This window comes from Eleginops maclovinus, chromosome 9, assembly GCF_036324505.1.
Source record: "Eleginops maclovinus isolate JMC-PN-2008 ecotype Puerto Natales chromosome 9, JC_Emac_rtc_rv5, whole genome shotgun sequence".
NCBI lineage: Eukaryota > Metazoa > Chordata > Actinopteri > Perciformes > Eleginopidae > Eleginops > Eleginops maclovinus.
In genome coordinates this window covers 9646955-9667841 of record NC_086357.1, presented here as the reverse complement: position 1 = coordinate 9667841, position 20887 = coordinate 9646955, and the positions used below count along the sequence as shown (strand labels likewise).

Sequence of the window (20887 nt, the reverse complement as noted above, 5' to 3'; positions counted from 1 at the left end):
GCTTTAAAAGCTGCCAATTATTTTCACATCACAATCATACTGGCATCAAGTGATGTTGTTTTTCTGATTCCACGTTGTGTTTGGCATCCAAGTGGTGAAAAACATGTTTCCAAGTGATTGCAAACAAAAATGGACTTTCTGTCCAACCAAGTATCTAGTGGAGAGTCTTCTCAATTCATGGTTAATATTAGCAGAATGATACATGGCCAAAAAAGGAATTTTCAAATTGGAATGACTACAGGGAACATCCTCATTAAACAGGCCTACAGCGGTGCCAACAACCCTCACAAAGCTCAGGTTATTAGATAACTCAAGCCCTGTGTGTATCGATTTAGTGGTATCTACTTTAGAATGACAAACCTTGTCAATGCAATGAATAGGATTTATTTTTAATCCCTACATCCCAAATAAACAGAGGCCAACATAATTGTTGGCCAAGTGAAGATTGATACATACAAGAGAAATGAAAAACAAGATGTAAACTTTGACTTAAATAAATGTTGTGTGTAGACAGAGAACAGATATTTTTATTAGGTCAGTTGAAAACTATAATATTAAGTTTCAATAAAAAAATAAAAATAGGTTCAACTTAATGTTATTGCTTTCAGATAACCTAAAATAAAGTGTGTATATGTGGAACCTGTTGACAGACAACGTCAACGTTAAATTGTTTCAGTGTACAGCTGTGAATTAAATCTTGAGAGCAGACGACTGTTTACACAGCTGCATTATTAAATATTGGGTCAGAAGGTTTCCTTTGTTGGGAGAGAGAACGAAGGTGAGAAGACTAAAACTACAAACCTAACTGAGCGGTGGCACTTTCCAGAATACCCAGCCAGGAAATGAACTCCACCTCTTACAAATACAATAACCTGTGAAGTCTACTCTAACATTTCCCCACACTGACAAACAATGGTAAGTGCTCCCTTCAGCCAACATATGGTGCACATTTGTAAGGACGTAATATAATAAAAATAGACTTTTATTACTATTTTGTATAATTTTTTCCTAAACACATTTATAAGCCCATTTGTTGAATGTCTTCATCTTACGTCAAAAATATTGCCTCTACTGCTTTAATTTCCTCAACCTGCTGAAGAAAGTAGTACAACATGAGCTCATTCTTTACTCTATGGTTATTAACAGAAGAGATACAAATGTTGACCGATTTACAAAAAGCTGAGGAGCATTGGGCCAGGGGCTCCCTGGTATATAAAGTTGACGCCTTTTTTACCTATGAAAGATTAATGACGTATTAGCTGTTATATTAATGTGTTTTTCAAGAAGTGTAATTGTATCACTTCAGAGTTTCATACAATACCAGTCATTCTCTGTGCTTCTTGTACGTTTCATATCTTTAAATTCAGTATTTCATGGCGGCGTTTTGTTTATTGTTTGAAAAACCCTACCTTGAAATGTGTCCATAGTGGTTTGTTGGTGCATGTAGTGTTTGATTAATTATGTATATAAACAAGTGTACATGCATATACAGCTAAACAAATTACACAAACCCTAACCCTAACCCTAAATCCTACTAAGGTAACACTCAATGCAAGAATCAATCCGTATCTATGGTGATGGATGATTGTATTATTATTCCTTTTCTGTCTATAGAGTGCAGTGTCACAGTAAGGATGTCTGACTCAAAATGGAGCATGTGAGGCTCTAGTGAAAAGGGAAGCTCCTTCTTTTCCAGTCATCTCTCACCTGATCACCAACTTCCCTCTCTGGCCGTCACACCTGCTCATTATCAGATAATCCTCCTGCATGTTCAGCTGCACCTCATCTATATATCCAGCTTCCTGTTTATACACTCACTCAACAGACTCATGTTAGAGCTATCTCTGTACTTTCTACACACTCATGTGTACAAATATTTTCCTCACTATGGAAAATGTGCTGGTCATTTCTTCTAAATCAAACTTCCAATCTTTATTAAAATAAATAGCACTTGCACAGATTGTAAGTGTAATGGATTACCTCAGGCCCCTTTTCTTTTTCAGGCCCGCTATTTGCTATTTACCATAATTACTGATAATGAGGTTACCTACCAAATGACATTAATTGGAGGGAATTGTCATTTTGGCATTAGTCAGAACGATGTTTTTGTCGTCTATTTTTGTTTTGCCTCCACAATGCAGACAAGAGTTCCAGTCTAAATGATTATTAATTGCTGATACAGCACTTTACATCCCCCAAGTCACTATTCATCATGATGGATGTGATTTCAAAATAAATGTGGCATGTTCAGAAGATTTTAAAAGCTGTCTTGCAATAAATATTTACTTTCTTTATTGTGGACATGAAGTTCTCTTGTAAAAGTCCTCCCTGCTCATCTGCACATAAATACTTCAATATTTTTTTCCATCAAAAATAGATATGGAAAAAAAAGGAAAATACCCTGAAGGACAATCCCTGATCCTAAGCCATGAAGTTCCTCTTACCGTGTGATTTGTGTTATTATAACATTTAAACAGATGTAAATCGGAGCAGCTGTGTAAAAGCCGCAATTGTACAATCACAGATTAAGAAGCTTTCATATAACTTTTGAATATATTGCTGATTTGAGATGAGTTCTCTAGATCTGCCAGCTTGTGTCATAGCATGTTTGATGTTTAACATTAAGCATGTGTTTGGTGTGGATGTGTTTCCCTGCCATTGCTTTTTTATTTCTCATTGTCAGTAGCAGTTTATATTGTGAACAACAAAAATTAATTAGGTGCACACTTTTGAAATAATGTAATTATTGCTGTTGGGAACAACGCCATTAATACAACGGCAAAAGAGCACTACTAATCAGCGTAGTGCACACAGAAAAAATAGAAGTTAACTTACAGGCATGGACTTTTATTTCTTAAATCAATAGAACAATACACATTTCCTATAAATGCTTAATACAGATATTATCCCTGAATGGACATGTCAAATCATATCACAAGGTTGTCAAAAACCTGCTATTTAAGCGTTGAACAGATGTTGTAATACAATAACAAAAGTCTACAGTGATTTGAATCACTCAGTGTTTATTCCAAAAACGTATCAAGACGATAAACCAGAGAACCAGACATGCCGCCCCAGGGATGTATGTACTATATGTAAGCGCGTGTTCGTGTGGAGGAGATAAGTGGCTTCGCGCGTGCATGTCTCAGTGTACGTGCTTCCCTGCATGCATGATGACATTAGAGCACCAGATCGTCCTGTCAGGGTTTAATTAGTAGGCCTTACAGCTGCTTGGTGTTGGGAAGGCAGGGGAGAACATCCAGCGATAAGCAGGTTAGCGCTGAATGAAGCGCTGATCAGGCCTGACTCTGGATAGTATTACAGCTGCGGACGAAGAAAAGCACACAAAAACAAGTGTTGTATAACATAACCCCTACATGACATGCATTGAATATGTTTGCACATTTGAAATGTCATGTCCTGTGTTCTGTATGTTAAATACATCCGTTCATACCAGAGCTGGGCAAATGATACTTCCTTACTGCGATGTTTTTCCTGTTTCCTGCTGTTTAAGACAGACTTCCTCTGTTCTTCAACATCTGATTTTAACACCAACTGTTTGTAAAGTAGTGTGATCATTCTCCCTTTGGTTACAGTAGCTTCTATACCTTCTGTCCCATTTCAAGGATATTTATGATTGGCAATGTTTTTGTTTTAACTTTGACGTTGATTTAACTGTAATCCATCAGTGGACATTGAATAAAAGTAGGTCGAAATGGGTATAAGAGGTTTGTTCCAACCAAAAACTCCAATAATCATTCCAATAATTATCAGCCCGAGGTTTAGGTTCAATAAAAAAAAGCTGCAATTATTGTTAATATCCAAGTTAAGAAACATCGTCAACAAAGTCAAGCAAAAATACATCATTATGACTCACTACAAAATGAAATGAAGATGGAAACCTGTGTAAAGTGCTAATTGTTATGATCTTCTAAGCACGTTGGCTTGAAACATGATCCCTTAAATGAATGTGATTTGATTTGTCTTTTAACTATAGACGCGATTAGAATTTTAAAAAGCACATTGTGAGCATTCTGCTGGCAAAACCAAAGGCTCTGTAAGGATACTGTTTCTGTGCAGCTGCTAACTGTGCGCTGTCTGAATGGATAAAAACCAGACGAGCTCCACAGCTCACAGCAATTAATTTAACTCGGGAAAGGAATAGCAGTTGTACAGAAAGCACAGATATGGTTACACACGGTCAAAACATTCTATTTGCTGTCTTACTCGGCTTTACAAGCGTCCTGTTTAACGTTTTCCCTCGTTGCACTGCAGCATTTTTATTAACTTCGAGATAGAACAATAAGGGCCCTAGTTCACAAGGGACCTTTTAATATTCAGTCTGTCATAGATTGTCCTCACCAAAATAAAATCTGAAGTCTTTTGTTTAAAAAATGCTTCAAACCAATTGTGTTGACATCACCGGAAGAGCGAACTCTCTCACCATTAATATTACTGCATTAGATATTTAGTTCAAAACAGGAAGTAGAAACACATGTTTTGACTTGGCACTTTGCACCAAATAACATAATCCATTTGATCACAAAGACATGTATTCTTATCTGAAGACTTTAGGTGTAAAAATGGAAGCAGCCAAAAGCATTTTTCACATTCAGCACTTACAGTTGCGAACAAGTCAAATCAAATGTAAACTGGGCTCACTATAGTGACGTTATTTGTAATGTGACTGTAAAATTAGCATGCAAAAATCATCTGAAGGATTATACTGTCCTAGTCCTATCTCTAATCAACTACTACTTGACTTTAATTGTTTCTTTTTAAACTTTGAAGATTATCTTTCCACACATTTATGCGGCATGTAGTTGTTATTTTACAGTATATTAACAAACTATCAGAAGAGTAAATGGAAGGTCAAAGGAGTAATTTGTAGTACCAAAACTCACAAAACTGTGACCAAACTCTGCAGTCTTACTTACAAAGCCTGTTTGCTTCTTCAGCTCAATGTTTTGTTTTTTACAGCCTGCCATGTTACTGTTTAGGTCACTGGTAGCAACAGCATATTGGATTTAAACGTTGATCTTTTTTTAGATCCAGTCCTAAATGTGAATATGTTGGTCCAAATTCTATGTGCTGACCCCCCTTTCACAGTACTCCTAAATACTCCTAGACTCTCATTTACACACTAAGGCTGATGCATCAGTATATTATACATGAAGGACAGCAGTAGATCACATAATAAGGAGAATGTGTGTCTGTGTAATCACACCTTTTTATCTCTAGCTCAGGAAAAGCTCATGGAGGACTAACATACTTGTGATGGCTTGCAGTTGTTGGTGAATCTAAACTAAAAACGAAAATAAAGCACTATTACAGATGCTGTCTCTTAAAAAAAACCCCACCAGGCATTTGTTATACTATTTTAGGGGCTTTTATTAAGTAGCAAAGCAGGCAGATGGTATTAACTGTCTGTAAATATTTAGACCTGTTTACCTCGTCACACTTTCTCTAAAGTGAGGTTTACTGGAGACCAAATTCAAGCAAGCTTGTTTACTGTAAATGGCCTTAAATGTGTTGGCCTTAAATAGGCATGGAGTTAGACTGGGAATACAGTTTAGTAAGCATTGGAGGTAAATCGCGTCAGTTATGCCCTCAGGATAAACCATTCTTAGACACAGAGGAGACCTTAACTCTGAGGACAAATCCAAATTATTAACTAATCAAAATCATTGACTGTGTCCAAATGCTACTATTCCTGATCATCCAAATATGACGTGGACTTATTTGAAAGTAGCATATTCAGATTAAGACGTGAGGTACATATAGAATATTCTGGTTTATGAGCTTTCTGCACATTTGGTTCAATAAAGGTTTTTACCGCAGTTTGCGACACTCATGCTATCTGCCTACTGCCAGATCAGTGCCTTGTAAGCAAACTAGTTTCAAACGCTGAGAGATGCTTGCCGATTGTCGATGAAAATGAAATTTGGGTTATTAGAGATTGGAGATTATAGTAGTCAAAAAAATGTTTTCTATAGGATTTAAAGGGTTTTGATAACTCTTTTGCACTCAACACTTTAAACAAACTCTTTGGTTTTCAACACGTCTTGCCAAGATTTAGATTTGTTTTTCAGCGTTGCATGCTGGGTCCTGATTGTTGAAAATAAACACTTAACACAGCAAATCAATCTGAGTGGGGACTAAACAACCATTCAGCTAATAGGAATGCTGCTTCACATGGGAATATTTGGCCAGATTTAAAGTTAAATGAAACAGAAGTCTTTCTAAACTAAAAAGGTACCACCATAGAAGGATCATGATATAAAAAGCATTCTCTCTTGTGCCCAAAATGTCTCCTGTTGATTATTTGATAGAAATGCTGATGCGGTAATCACTTAATCTGCAGACATGACGCAACAGATTCCAGGCTAATGTCTTCTTATTATAGATGATTACTGTGCGATTGTAATGTGACAGTCTGAGTAATGGTGAGGTCATGAAAACATTTATTACAGTTCTTGAGTTCATGATTTTGGTATTTCATGTGAGATAATCACCTTGAGAAGTAAAGTTTGATGTCACGATCATGTCATTTGAAAAGGAATGCAGGAGAATGAAGACAGCATTGAATGATACTGGAAATCACCTAACATTTTTACAATCCTCAAACAAGTTTTTAATCAAATCAAGCAGTCTCGCAGACATTAATCATTTGATTAATTTCTCAATGTGTTTCAGCTGAATGCTACAGTCCCTGAGCTGATTGGACAGTTATCCAGATCACCTGTTGCTGAGGCTGTGGGAACTGACTCCTAATTAAGCAACTGAGATCAGCTTGGTGCATTTCCCACCTTGGCCAATCAGAGTGTGACCACACCCTTTCTTTAGCACTTGAGAGTGGGAGAGAACTGCACCCTATTTCACCATTGCAGACCTCATTTTAGCAGATAGACTTCTTTGCTCTTTTATTTTCTGGAAACAGTTGATTTTGAGCATTCTGAAACTTAACAACACATATTGATGGTTCACATTGAACCCCTCAAAGTTCTTGATGGCATTGCTGTAGTGATTTGTGTTTAAATAAATCTTCACGCATAGCTGGAGTGAAAGTACCTTACCAAGCCATTTCCTTAGCATTGCTAAATTAGGTACATGTGTGCCTGACAGTAATGAAAAGGTAAGATAATGTGAAAATATCAAAGAGTTTCTAGCAACTCTCAAATCCAACTTAAACCAGACTATTCACACACAAAGTTCTGATCATTCAATACATATTTTTATTTGTGAACGGTCACAGATGTGATATATAAATAGGACAACAACATAATTTAATAAATATCAACACACAGTATCTAGTGTTCTATTATCACAGTATACATTTTGATAACACATGTTCCTATGCAAGGCCACATAACTACATTTAATTTAAGTGAACACACCATGCAGTACCCTGTTCAAATGATAGTCATAAACACCCGAACATAGCCGTTTGACAGGGGAACCGGGGAAAATCAATAGAATGAGTCACAATTTGACCTTCTATGCTTTGTTTAAGTACCAAACATCCAGGAGAAGATCAATACTACAATATTAAATCATGCTTAAACTTCCCATTAGACAAAGCCAATATTTGCATCACAGCACGGGCAGTTGTTAGCAGTTTTAGATCAATAACTTCCTCCAGTTGATGAGAACATAGGCATCAATATGATATGTCTGCTGCTGTGCTTGCATGATGAATATTAAGTAGGAAATGAAGAAGAACATGTACGTAATGTAAAGCTAATTTTGGGTTACCGACCCAAAAACAAGAATAGAAGACTGTGTCAGATTTGTTTAGGCTGCCTTGGTGAGAAAATATAGGTTTCAAAGGATGTTTTTTCTCCTAAACAACAAGAAGAGTCTGTTTTTCTGACAGAGAGGCCTAATAAAGACAGGCGCTAAAACAAAGTGTTTCAAACAGAGATTGAATACAGGTTTTTTTCAGTTGGACAATGTACAAAAATGAATGTGTTTTTTGTACTTTAAAGCATGTAAACATGTTCAGGTAAGATACCCACTATAACATACTGGACTACTGACCAAGATCATAATACAATTAAATAAATGTTTTAAAATACTGTTAGTCATCCTCACATTTATAGAGCTTTCACAGAATATTGCCCAGAGTATGATCTTAGTCTCTATGCGCTCATCATTTACAGTTAAATTGGGTCAGTTAAAGAACTAACAATGTGTTGTGTGTCAAATAAAACAATCCTTCTCACAAGAGGCTCCACTAGCAGTTGTTGTATGAAGGTGTGTCTGTTCGGTGGAGGTAGATTGTTTTCTGTTGTGAGTATCAATATAACCTGGCCATGACTTGAAAAGCAGGCTGCAAACATTTAAACATAGTGGTTAAAATATATTCAACCACCTTTGTTATTTTGAAACAATAACTTCAGAGTATCAAACAGAAATAAAGTCATGAATGAATGTCACATTCAAAACCACTTTTTTGTACATTAAGAAAAAACAAACCAATCTTTACCAGTGTTAACTTCCCCATACTTGTTCAGTCTTTGCCACATTCTTCTTCTAGTCTTAAGTGTTCACTCTGCTGTTTAGGCACCACCGGTTAGGGGCTGCCCATTCTTGCCACTGTTCTTTTCCTTCTTCTCCTGAGCAGCAGTGGTCTTTGTGTTACACAGATCCTGGATCAGTTTGGAGTTGAGGAAGCGCCTGTAGGAGTCTTTCTCCATCAAGGTGTAGATCATCTGCTGGGCCTCGTCGAAACAAGAGGGACAGGGGTTCTCTACGTTCTTCCTCGTTTCCTCTCTGGTGGCCGCGTCCAAGTTCACCTTTAATGAATAGAGGAAGAGGGTTGAGATTTAACAGGATTTCAAAACTTTGTTACGACATATTGAATAAAACTACAGACAGAATGTTTCTTTTTTATTATGATATACAGAACCATCATTTGGGAAGCTAATCAAAGCTATCAAACGTAAGGTAAGCTTTTTGAAAGTTGTTTTTTATATATACTATACATATACATAGTATAGTAAAATCCCAAAACATCTCAAAAAATGTTTCCTAAGGCAAATGACAAGCTTTCAGGAAAAGCAGAACAAAGCAGTTGCAAATGTATATTCTCAGTTGATTTTTTCCAATTTATCTTATTAAGAGTCAGCCCAAATTACTGAACTGAAGTGTTCTAAAATGCCTTCTTTGATTCTGATAGTGACTGAAAGGTTTTTTGGTAAAGCAGCATTGTGAGTGAGCATATTCACAAGTCTTCAGTCACATCAGCTTCAAGTATTCACTTTCCTGAAGGAGATGTGCAGATTCATAAGATGTATCTAATGCTTGTGAAGTGTGTTTCAGGCTTTTGAAACAACATTAATTCCTTCTTTTTTATTTTCTTTGCTGTTTTCAGATTCTCTGTCTAGAATACCTCCAGGTAAAATAAGCTCAGGTACTGTTACATTTTTCGTCATAACATGCTGATCAAGCTCTCTGATTGACATTTTATTTATTTTTGATAAAAATGGTTACCTCATTGGGCGCATCAGCCTCAACATGTTGCTGGTAGATCTGCATGGCTCTGGTCGCCATCTTAGAAGGTGCAGTCTTCTTGTAGGCTTCGCAGGCGACCCAGAAGTCCAGATTCTCCTTGCTGAACTCTGACTTCAGGAAGTTGCCAAAAACGGTACGACCCACTAACACAGAGAAAAAAAGTGTATTTTAATATCCACTGCGTTTTACAGACATATGAGTACACACATTGGAAAGGCTGAAGTATCATTAAATGAGGTTATGTTATATATTGATGATCCTATGAACAAAAAAGAAAATATAGCCTTGATATACAGATATCAAAATGATCAAAATCTTAAAGGGTTACATTTGTGTTGAACGATCCAGAAGAATCAGAATCATTGGTACAATTTAAAGTGCCAATATTTGACGAAATGCTTCTAACTTCCATTTCCCAATCTGAAAGCTATTTTAAACTGTATTAGTTTAAATTGTCTCCAAATTGCTTGGGAAGTGAATGACATCAAATAGGAGGATTGTCTCCCCTTGCAGTCACAAAAAAAACTTGTTCATCTTCATCATCAAGAGAAAAAAGCACTTTACAGGCAAAGCTAGGAAGCGTGACAGCAGCGTAATTACACTGAGTTATAACATCTCACAGAAAAGATCATTAAATCCTGGCAGCAATAATTTCATCCTTTCTTTTAAGATGCACAACACAAGTATTTTCAAAAAAACAATGGAAAGCAACACCTCAAACCCTTACAGCTCTACTGCTTCAGAAATACTACATGACTACGATGACAGCACAGAGACCATTGGGGCCAGGATAAGATAAACGGAACCCAAATAGAACCAATAAAAGCAGAAGGGGGGATGACGATGTTGGGAGGTCAGTGGATGAGGTCATGGAACGGAGCAGGTCAGAACCCAACGGGTTCCCGGAAGGCCATTGCTCCCTTTTTGTGTTTGCGCACTCACACAGTGTAATTCTCAGTTGACTTATGCATACACACACACACAAACACTTGTACACTCTGCACTGGTGAGCACGGCCTGAGGGGCCATTGAGTAGTGCCTAGAGACACGTAGCAGAAGAGCAGAGCCTGAGAATGTGTTGGAGAGCGCCTGTTTGCGTCTGTGCTTAAGTCGGTTAAATTTGCTCAAGTTTGTGTGACCTTGCCGAGTTTCCTTACATATTGACAATCATCATGATCTGTTGCTACCTAATTAACACTGCCTAACCAACACTGTCTGTGCAACATGTATTTAATTTACAATTTATGCCATTAAAAGCATCAAGATAGTGATTAGTTTTGACCTGCCAAAACTTTACTAGCAGCCATTTGCAAGGAATGTGAAGGTCTTGCCTGATAATTTTCCCATGAATATAGCACGATCATGTCACATGAGAATGATAGTGTTTAGGTTTGAAGGTTTTTTTTGTAAGCCCTTAGAGAGACATTGCTGGTAAAACCAATGAGTCAACCATCTCCATGGCAGTAATTGCCAGTATTGTTGGCATCAGACGATGAGAAAGGAGGGTGGAAGCTCTTTAAGTTTGCTTTGGACATGCAACCTAACCTGGACTAGTTCAGGTTAGAAAGGCATGAAGCATTAGTGTTATACTTACTCTCACTGGTCAACACATGGTTGAAAGACTCCTTCCAGTTCTTCAACTCAGCTGCAGTTGGCCCACTGAAACAAAGATGGAGGGATGTATTTAAAAGGTTGCAAATACTTTTTGGGTGGGGTGTTTTTAAAGTCAACCTGCAATATGGGTGTAGCTATTTCAATGTAGAAAAAATACATTAAATTACACAGATTGCGTTCAGGGTGTGAATTTCACATAAAACCATATATATTGTGGAAATAATTAAGGTATTTCAGGCCACTTTTGTCTACAGTTGATCAGGTAGAAACCTTACAACTGGGTCCTGTCATTCAACTCAAACAAATACAGAACACTGAATGCGAGATATTGTATCAGAAGTGTGTCTACAGTAATACAAAGAGTATATAGTTGTGCAGTAATGAGTCCTGAAACTGAGTTAGCATTCATTTCTTCGGTCCCCTCATTCAATATTTAGTTTATATGGTTATGGTAAAATGGATTAAATACCCCATGAATTTTTGAAATTTGTATGTGTCTTCAAAACAGCGGTTGCTACAGTACATGTTGCTAAATGAGAATTAATGTCATTAAGCATTGACCATTTAACTTTTGTCAAGGGGACCAGCGCGATGCTAACTTCCATGTTAGACTACAAAATGTGTCATCCCTGTGTCACTCGCAATGGCTAGCAATAAACATCTCCTTTGTGTTAAGGCAGCTTTCTAGGGAGGACTTCTTACTGCACCAATAAACTGATCAATAACAGCAGAAAATGTAATTACACCTGCCTGCGTCATCTGACATTTACCCAGCCAAACCTCCAGCACAAAAATACCCCCTTTATCCCCGGAAACAGCTAACCCTGATTTGAAAACTGTTATCTTCATTGTTAAACACCACTTGAACACTGCATGTCACTGAAGCTCTAACATGCTAAGATACTGTGAATGAAACCAGTGCTATGTAATGACGGATGATCAATATTTGTCTCCTAGAGCTGTCGCTGAGGGGGTTGCATGTTGCTTAAAGATAAGGTCAGAGTTTGTGTGTTGCTCATAGAGGATAGTAGGAGGCTGCCTGATGGAGAAGCGAAATGGCCATAAAAGCGAGATTAAGACAAAGAAGGAGGGGCTCAATAACAAACATCCAGTGACTGTTCTTGATTTCCCTTTTTGACCTGGTCAATGAAAGCTCACATGTAGTCAAAACCTTTTATTCTTCTTGGCAAGGTGAATACACACAAAATTCATATCTGTAAATGTACCTTGAAACTCAAGATATTAACTCCCACAGTGTTCCTAGAATAAATCAAACACATATTGTATGTGCCAAAGCAGTATCATCTTTTATAACTGGGGACATGAATCCTCCTATGTAGCTCCATCATGTTTCCCAAGTATTTCCCTGTCTAATGTTTTCAAGTGGAAATGCAGTTAATGAGCTCGTTTTAACAGAAAATGTTCTTCTCTCAAGAGTAAATCTAGCATTGTCTGCTTCAATTATAATCCCTGTGTTAGTATTCATAAAGAAGACACACTCCTGGATGAGCAGTTTGATGTGAAATGTGACAAAAACAAACATATATGTTAAAGATTCATGATTTGAACAAAGAGATAGTTCCTCTGACCTCTTTGCAACATCGCTCTTCACTTTTATCTGACTCTGAGACGTTTGGGGCTCCGGCTTCTGGAGTAAGAAGGATATTTTATATTTGATGTCTTTGGCGCTGTTGGGAGGCAGAGGAGAGGAGAGTGAGTGAAATGCATTTGAGAAGATTTCCATTTATTTGCACCAATAAACATCTACAAGTAGAATCTGCTGTGTGTAAACAAATGATTAGCAACAGATATCTTTCATTTTATATTGAGCTGTTGTTTTATTCACTTGGCTAAAATAACATTTTATATAAAATACCAAATATATAGGCTCTTAAAAGTCAGCATCTACACAAATTCAGATTTTTAGAATAACATTTTATTCAGGTAATAAGAAATATACTAACACTCCTATCCAGTTGTTGCTTAGACTTTATTATTCTTACCTTTTTAAGCATGTTGCGGGAAGCGTAGCAAGTCCTCTACACATGTTGGAACGTTACTGATCCAAAGTCAGCTCTGTTGTTTTCAATGACGAGCACAGTGGTGTGAATTCAAGCAGCAGTGTTTTCAATATGAGACGGCAGACGGCTGCTGTCTCCACCCCCTGCAAGGGCTTTATACCTCCAGGATGCAACCACTGACAGCAAACTGACCAATCAGAAGAGACAGGAAGAGAGGGATTCTAAGCTGAGAGCGAGAGAGGGACATCAGATGAAAATGTTCTGCAGGTCTTTGTAACCAAAACAAAAGGTGTTGTCTACTGATGAATGACCAAAGCCATCTCTGTGTGGAAAAACACAGATAGTAAAAAATCTAATCCAGGCATAAACCTCAGGATGTGATTGGCATTGACAGACAGACAGTGAATTGCAGTGCATTGTTGGAATTCTGACACTTGAAAGTTGTGCCCCAAATAAAACCTCTTTGTTTCTAACTTCGTATTTAATAAAAAATATATATATTTCTGTTCTGCCGTAATGACACATTGCATGCAAATAAAGGTTGTGCATGAGATAAGAAAGGAAACTTTTAAATAGCATTGACAATTTAACCTTTCTGTAAAATGTAGTGATATTTATTTAACTTCCTGTTTTACTCATACTGATTTTCAGCTACTCCAGTCTACATAAACTATATTAGATTACATTTTATTTAACTGACACTTTTAGAGCTGGTGGGTTTTAATATGTACTTTACATTTCTTTTATTTAAACTTTGCAGATCATTCTCTGTGGAAGATGGAAGGTCTAATTTTGTTCACCTCATTAAGTGGTAAAAGTTGTATGACTCATTTTCAAAAAAAAGCGGGGCCATTTGAGACTAATTTAAAACCTGTTATGCGACAGAAAAAAAGAGAAGCAACTATTGATTCAAGGATCACTTCTAGGCTTTTTCTGGAACTTGCAACTGCCTTCATCAGTTTGCTGAATTATCATTAGCGGATATTTGAAGACAACTGAGCTAACACCATGGCAACTGAGTAAACTACATCTGCAAAGGAAGATATAAGATTTGATTCAAAGCCTCTCTAAAAAGTTAATGCTCATGAAGTATTACATATGGTCCAACAACACTTTTTGTCAAGTAAGATTTGGATGTAAATGAAAAAAAGTCTACTTTGAAATAAACCAGACAAAAATACTTGCAGAAAAAAACACCCTTTTTATTTGAATAGTGTAACTAAAGGGCCATGGGCAGTAATTACAGCCAAATGCAAAATCAATGCAAAAGAAAATGGGCTTGAATACACACTGAGATAAATCATTTTTGAAAGAGGCACTGACACATTATTATTTTCAAAAGTGCATATACATTGGTTTGAGGTCTTTTTTGCTATGTCATGAAACTCAAGCATGATGAAGTACTGTAAATTAACAACAAATTACATTGTGTCCGCTGTCTAACTAACATACTGTATAGTTCCACAGCTTGCAATTGTAGCAGCTTTATGGACATATAATAGACAATTCAGACCTACAGTTATATATATACACTCAGATTATCATCTTTTGTCACTTCTCTGCAACGTCTGCAGTGAGAGACGATGAGGCCTCTGAGTGAAAACGACCAATGCAGAGTGCTTTAATCTGCTCCTTCATCTTGACTGGAGAGGACAAACTGATTCAACATCTGCAGCCTTACTCTCAGGTAATAAAGACATGAGATTGCAGCCTCAGAGAAAATGCCAGCATGAAAAAAAGCATTACCTCCCCCTGTACTTCCCTGTCTCCATGGCATCATATCTAAATCTGCAGCCTAGAACAGATTTCCTTTTATCTGAAAACAGCTGGGAGTCTTTTCTCAAAGTGTCCAAAGAGCAGCTGAGGCAAAAATGCAACTTTTTGATATGTAGCCACCATATGTAGGTAGTTAAAGCAATGGATTCCTGCCCAATGAAGAATGAATTCTATCCATGTGGCCAATCTCCAAAAGAAATGACTACAATCAGTGAAAAGGTCATCATTTGGCAAGTGGTTTTCCTCTTATGTATGCTTCACAGAATAGAAATTGGTTTCTGTTGGAGTTTCAACAGTGTGGTAGGTTTATTCGGTTACCGTCGACAAGTGTTCAAGGGATTATGTAACCTCACGTTCTCCTGTTGCTGAGAGGTACTCATCCACACAGGATCTGAGCAGCAAGGTGAGGATGCGTGTGTTTTCAATATATTCACATCAGACCTGAGAAACCTTCTGGATCTCTCAACAGGGCTTTTGCAAATCCCCAAAGTCCATCTCTGTAGAAGATCTTTTGATAAAAAGCAACAAATATACAGATAAATGCCAAGAATACAGATTCAAGCATGAATTACATTGTTGAAAAAATTAAAAGCAATCCAGATTCAAACTCAAAGGAGACAGTACTATAGATTAAGTATCATGTCCACAATCTAGAAAGGATTCTGTACGTTTCTTTGGCATACAATTGTTTCTGAAAATATTCATTTTCCTCAATTGAAACCTAAAACACATAGCAATGTTGGAGGTAAAGTCAGGGGCTCATCTAAGTCAGTATCGTTTATCGACCAAGAACCCTTTATTTCGTTATCATACACCAAAACTGTGTTATTAAGGCCTTTCAGGAAGAAAGCCTATTTCTTTTGAGAAAACCACAAATACATTTTTAGTCATAGTTCACCTAAATGTTGTGAGTCATGTGAAACTAAAAACCAACATTGGCTTTTTCAAATGTATTTCCGTAATGTAACAAAAACACAACGTTTTCACAAACCAAGTCATTTTGTGTTTTATTTTTTAGTCAATTTACAACATATACTATGTGTTCAAAACTGCAACCTTACTTCTTATTTCGTGTCTCAATATGTCTATCCAGAATTTATTTTATTTCAATTTGTGAGAGTTTCTTGAAAATATGTCAATTACAACCAAAATGCTCCCGGGGGAATTACAGAACAGAGAAAAGAGACAATTAGCCAGAGAAAATTAACAAAAGTTGTAATGCGGCAACTTTACCTCATGGGTGTAATGGAGAAGCTCAATATTCGAAGAGACATGATATAATCAAACTACTGGAACATATTAACTTACATTACCATACAATATGGGTCATTTTAAGTCAGCAATTACTATACACCTTGTCATACAAGGTGTGTTAATATGAAAACATGAGGGATGCTTTAATTGATACTTCGGAATTCCCCTGACTGTAGGTCATGGTATGGGAAATAGCCTGAAGTGCTGATGATGTTTTTGAGGTGTCCAGCATGTTGTTTCCAAAGCACAACATCCCAGCTGATAAGGCTTTCCCACGTGTTGTTTTGACCAAAATAAGATACCTCATGAGATGAGCAGCATATCAGCTGCAGCTAACAGTTCAGTAACAGCAGAGCTTAAAATAAAGTGGATTTAATGCATGCAGGTGGGGGCCACATCACAAGTACAACATTTATATTGGTTCCAAAGGTCAAAATGAGACAAGGCAGCATCAGATCTGCACATATGGACCTTCATAAAACACATCGGGTGACAGGGAATAGTCTTCTTAAAGTGGCTGAGTCTCAATAAATTATCTCGTTCAGGCCTCTCCTCATCTCCACTGATCTCCCAGCTCCTTAGAGGAAGAAAGACGGAGCTATCCGTAAGCCATCTATTCATTTCCTTTTGTAAAGCAGACGACAGCTAGCAGAGGATAGCGTCATCTTTCATACGGTGAAGAGCTGCGGCTGTCATGGTGAGAGACACTCAACGTGACGGGAAAATCCGTCAGGCAGGCTGTGGAATTAAAAGGAGGGCAGCTAGCGATCTCAGTCAAACATCACTATTCCATTTTGGCTTGGCAGTTTTCATGATTCACTTCATAGCTGCATCACTGCACTTTTCATAGCAATTTTAAAATGTAGGATATAACCTCAATTTGGTTATTTGAAATAGGATGGTGAAATCCATTCACCTCTGCTATCCTCCCATTTAAGACATCTCCACTTTTGACATAGTCAATACATCTTCCCATCCCACACCTTCAACTTCCTTGTGATAAGAAATGGAAAATAAAAAGAACAAAGAAGAAATGTACTGGTCATTGGAAGCTGGTGACTATTTGACTTCTCCTATCCAATAAAACTCTTGTTCCAACTGCAGGAAATACATTACTTGACTAGAAAGAAGAAGAAAAAGAATGTACCCTTAATCATCCCACAGTGCTATCATCTGAGGTTGCTGCAGTTGGTCTGGTCTAGGTTCAACAATGTGCCCAAAGAATGAGGTCAGCTGACTACCTGAATACACTGAATGACCAGGTTATTCCATCAATGGATTTTTTCTTCCCTGATGGCACGGGCATGTTCCAAGATGACAATGCCAGGATCCATCGGGCTCAAATTGTGAAAGAGTGGTTCAGGGAGCATGAGACATCATTTTCACACATGGATTGGCCACCACAGAGTCCAGACCTGAACCCGATTGAGGATCTTTGGGATGGGCTGGAGAAGACTTTGCGCAGTGATCCGAATCTTCCGTCATCAATACAAGATACATTTTTTTTTAATGCAAGACAGAAATAAATGTTGTGATGTTGCAGAAGCTTGTGGAAACGATCCCACAGCGAAGGCATGCCGTGATCAAAGCTAAAGGCAGTCCAATGAATATTAAGGTGTGTGACCTTTTTTTTGGCCGGGGAGTGTATAACACAGCACATTGTATTAAAAAAAAGAAAGGAAACGTTCCCACATTAAGTGATCCGGACATCTCATTCTGTATGAGTTCCGGTTGGCCCTTACATAAACAGCCATAGGCTTTTCAAAAATTCTATCACCTGTATAATCAAAACCACCTGCTATATAAATGAGATCACACGAATCCTAGCAGGCTCCTCCACCTTAAACATCTCCATATAAGAACCTAACCAGGACTGGAAGAGTTTTCTTATGAAACATTGGGAGTTTTTGTCTGGCATGACAGTTTTAAACACTGGCAGGCTCCGATAACAAAACGTTGCTCTGGGATCACCGCGAAGAACGCTCTCATTAAGCGCCCTCAGCTGTGACCGTTAGCGTGTGGAACCCAAACAAACAAGAAAACATTTCCAGCTTCAGCCTAATGATCCGTGGTGCAGCACTCCCGGTGCTTGTGCCGAGGAAGAGAGAAAAGGTGATTGTTTATTGGCCTCTGCAGTGAGCCGGTCATGGCAGGACATAATGAGCTGTGATGAGGGTACGTGTGGAACAGCATGCATGTTTAGATCCCTTATCGGAACTGCTTTTGCTTGATGGCCATATTCAAAGCTTTGATCTGATGTTGCGTTGATGGATAAGTTGTGTGTGTTTGTGTTCATGCTTAAATCGGTTGCATGTTTATGTGCTTGGCCCCTTTTGTGTGGTCATGGAAGGGGATTACATGCACCACAGTGTTTTTTGTCCTTGTCTAGAAGACTTGAACACCTGGTGTATTGGTAGACCATTTTATAAATGACGTCACACTGATAGATGCCTGCACACAATGCAACACTTTTCCTTTTTTGGCTTGATGGTTGAATTAAAATAATACCTCAACCTTACAAATGCCAAGCCGCTGCCGTTACTGTTGACAGATTATCAAAACAAATTGGATGATTGATAAAGTTTTGCTGCCTACATTAATGCAGAAATAGGTAAATTGAAAAAAAGCAGAGGCTAAGCGGAGTTTAAAAAAAACAGTTGTTTACTTCATCATGATGTTCCATGCCCTATTTGAAAATGAAATAATTTCGACTTTCAATCATTCCTCTAATTTTAAATAATGACAGACAATCTTTTTCTGACTTGGCTCTGTTGTTGTCACTGGATCGTGCTTTCACCACAACGCCTTTTATCAGTTATTGAAATGTCAAAATAACCGCCCAAGGATGCCAATTTTAGAACCAGAAATTGCTCCTATCGTGTGTTTTTTGTTTGTGATTTTAAACCAGCCATTATGATTAAGTCATGATTATATTATTGTATTTCACAAATTGAGCTCTGCTGGTCAGAATCGCCAGCCAGTTCATAAAGAAGTCACTGCTGTATGATTGTAGACATATACACAGACACCACACTTCCATAAATATTTTTACATATGTGGTCATGTCATATAAGCACTGTCCATACCAGATGGACCACAGGCCCCTCTAGAGACAAACATTAAGACTGTAAGTGTTTTTGTTTGTCATAATGTCGTAGTCACAGGCCACATCTGTTGTGCAGGAGGATGGTCTGTGTAATAACAGAGTTAGAGGCTCATAACAACAGAACATCTGCTTATTGTAGTTATGTCTCAGTCCATATGATTTATTACACATCCAAAGTGTTTATAATACGGGCAGAGAAGCTGTCTGATCTTATTTTTCTGATTTCCAGTGTAAATTATCAGTAGGATATATCACCTGCATCCTTGAAAGAAATGCAACTACTCATGGTGGCTGTAATGATGTTGTTTGCAGCATGACCTGAGAGTGGCAATTACCTAGCCTCTAATCCATATGATACATTGGATTTCTACAAACTTGGTTTCTACAACACGAGTTGTAGGTACAATAAAAGCAAAATAATCTTCAAAGACAATAAAATGCTGCTTGGATGGGTCCTTAAACCTGGTAATTAGTTCCCATTATGGACTTCTGCTTCTCAAATATAATCGTTTTTAAATGGATTTTGAGATACCACACAAAATACATCAGTTAGTACTGCACTTGAATTTTGAAGATTATAGTAACATCACAAAGTCTCACCAAACACTGATTTGGCTTATTCGTGGTGACATGGGTTTTGTGACCAAGCTGTCAGCTTTTTACTTTTACACTTAACAAATCCTAAGAGTAGCTTACTTTCTGCAATAATCCAAAATCCAACTAAAAAAAATCCATTGGGTTCCTGTCAAAGGTATCAATGCAATACTAACTTCCGGGTCAGCCTACAAAAATACGTCGTCATTGTATCACCAAATATGCCAGACAGAGTTGATACTTATGGTGGAAAAATGACATCTAAAAATGTCTTCTTCCTCCAAAAGGATATTTATCCGTGTGATTGTGCTGTCTCTATGTATGCTACAACGAATCAGGCTAGAAAAATACCAAAGCAATAGTGTGTGTAATAGTCAAAAGATAAGGTATGTTTTGTAAGTTTCAGTCTCATTTGGTAGCTTTTTTGGTAACTCACAATATAATGTTCTAGTTCATGATTGACTTAATTTTTTTCTACTATCATAGGAAGGTCATTTTCCTATTCTACACTTTTCAAGATTTTTCAAAAGCAGGATTTTTGAGTAGGCAAGGTCACATCAGGAAATGGCAAAGCAAAGTCCATTAATGCGGCCTCACTGATAGGGAAGTGCTAGAAGCGTAGGGGCTACTCTCGGGGCCAGTTGGTGAACTACCTGCAGTCACTGTCACTAATGGGACAATAACTGCAGTGTGTTGACGTGCATATGTGCCAAACAGCACATTTGTGTCGTCTGTCCATTCATTTCCATTAAAAAATGGTCACACAGTGTCTTCAATTAGCCAGACATGAGGTGTGTGATGTAGGACATTAGGACACACTCAGTGATTTTGTTTGCCTTTCTTTGTCACGGAAAATTCTATTACAGATCTTTCCCTCCGAACAGTTTTCCGTCCACATACTTTCGCACAAAGAACAGCTAAGACTTAATTTGGGCGTACACTTTGAGATGTAAAACTCTCAGAAATGGGTAAAATACAATAATGTTTAACACTGTCTTTATCCTAT

The 20887-nt window shown here is 37.6% G+C and overlaps 1 protein-coding gene across 1 annotated transcript; it reads right to left on the bottom strand.

Annotated features, from left to right (window-relative positions):
• Positions 1-7219: 7219 nt before the first annotated feature.
• LOC134869955 (regulator of G-protein signaling 4-like) lies at positions 7220-13338 on the bottom strand. The gene is made up of 5 exons (XM_063891931.1): positions 13134-13338; positions 12720-12818; positions 11111-11175; positions 9496-9659; positions 7220-8798 (listed from the first exon to the last, which is right to left on the bottom strand). Exons 1-5 carry the CDS (start codon positions 13175-13177, stop codon positions 8562-8564), a joined length of 609 nt encoding a protein of 202 aa, XP_063748001.1. The 5' UTR covers positions 13178-13338; the 3' UTR covers positions 7220-8561.
• Between the last annotated feature and the right edge of the window lie 7549 nt (positions 13339-20887).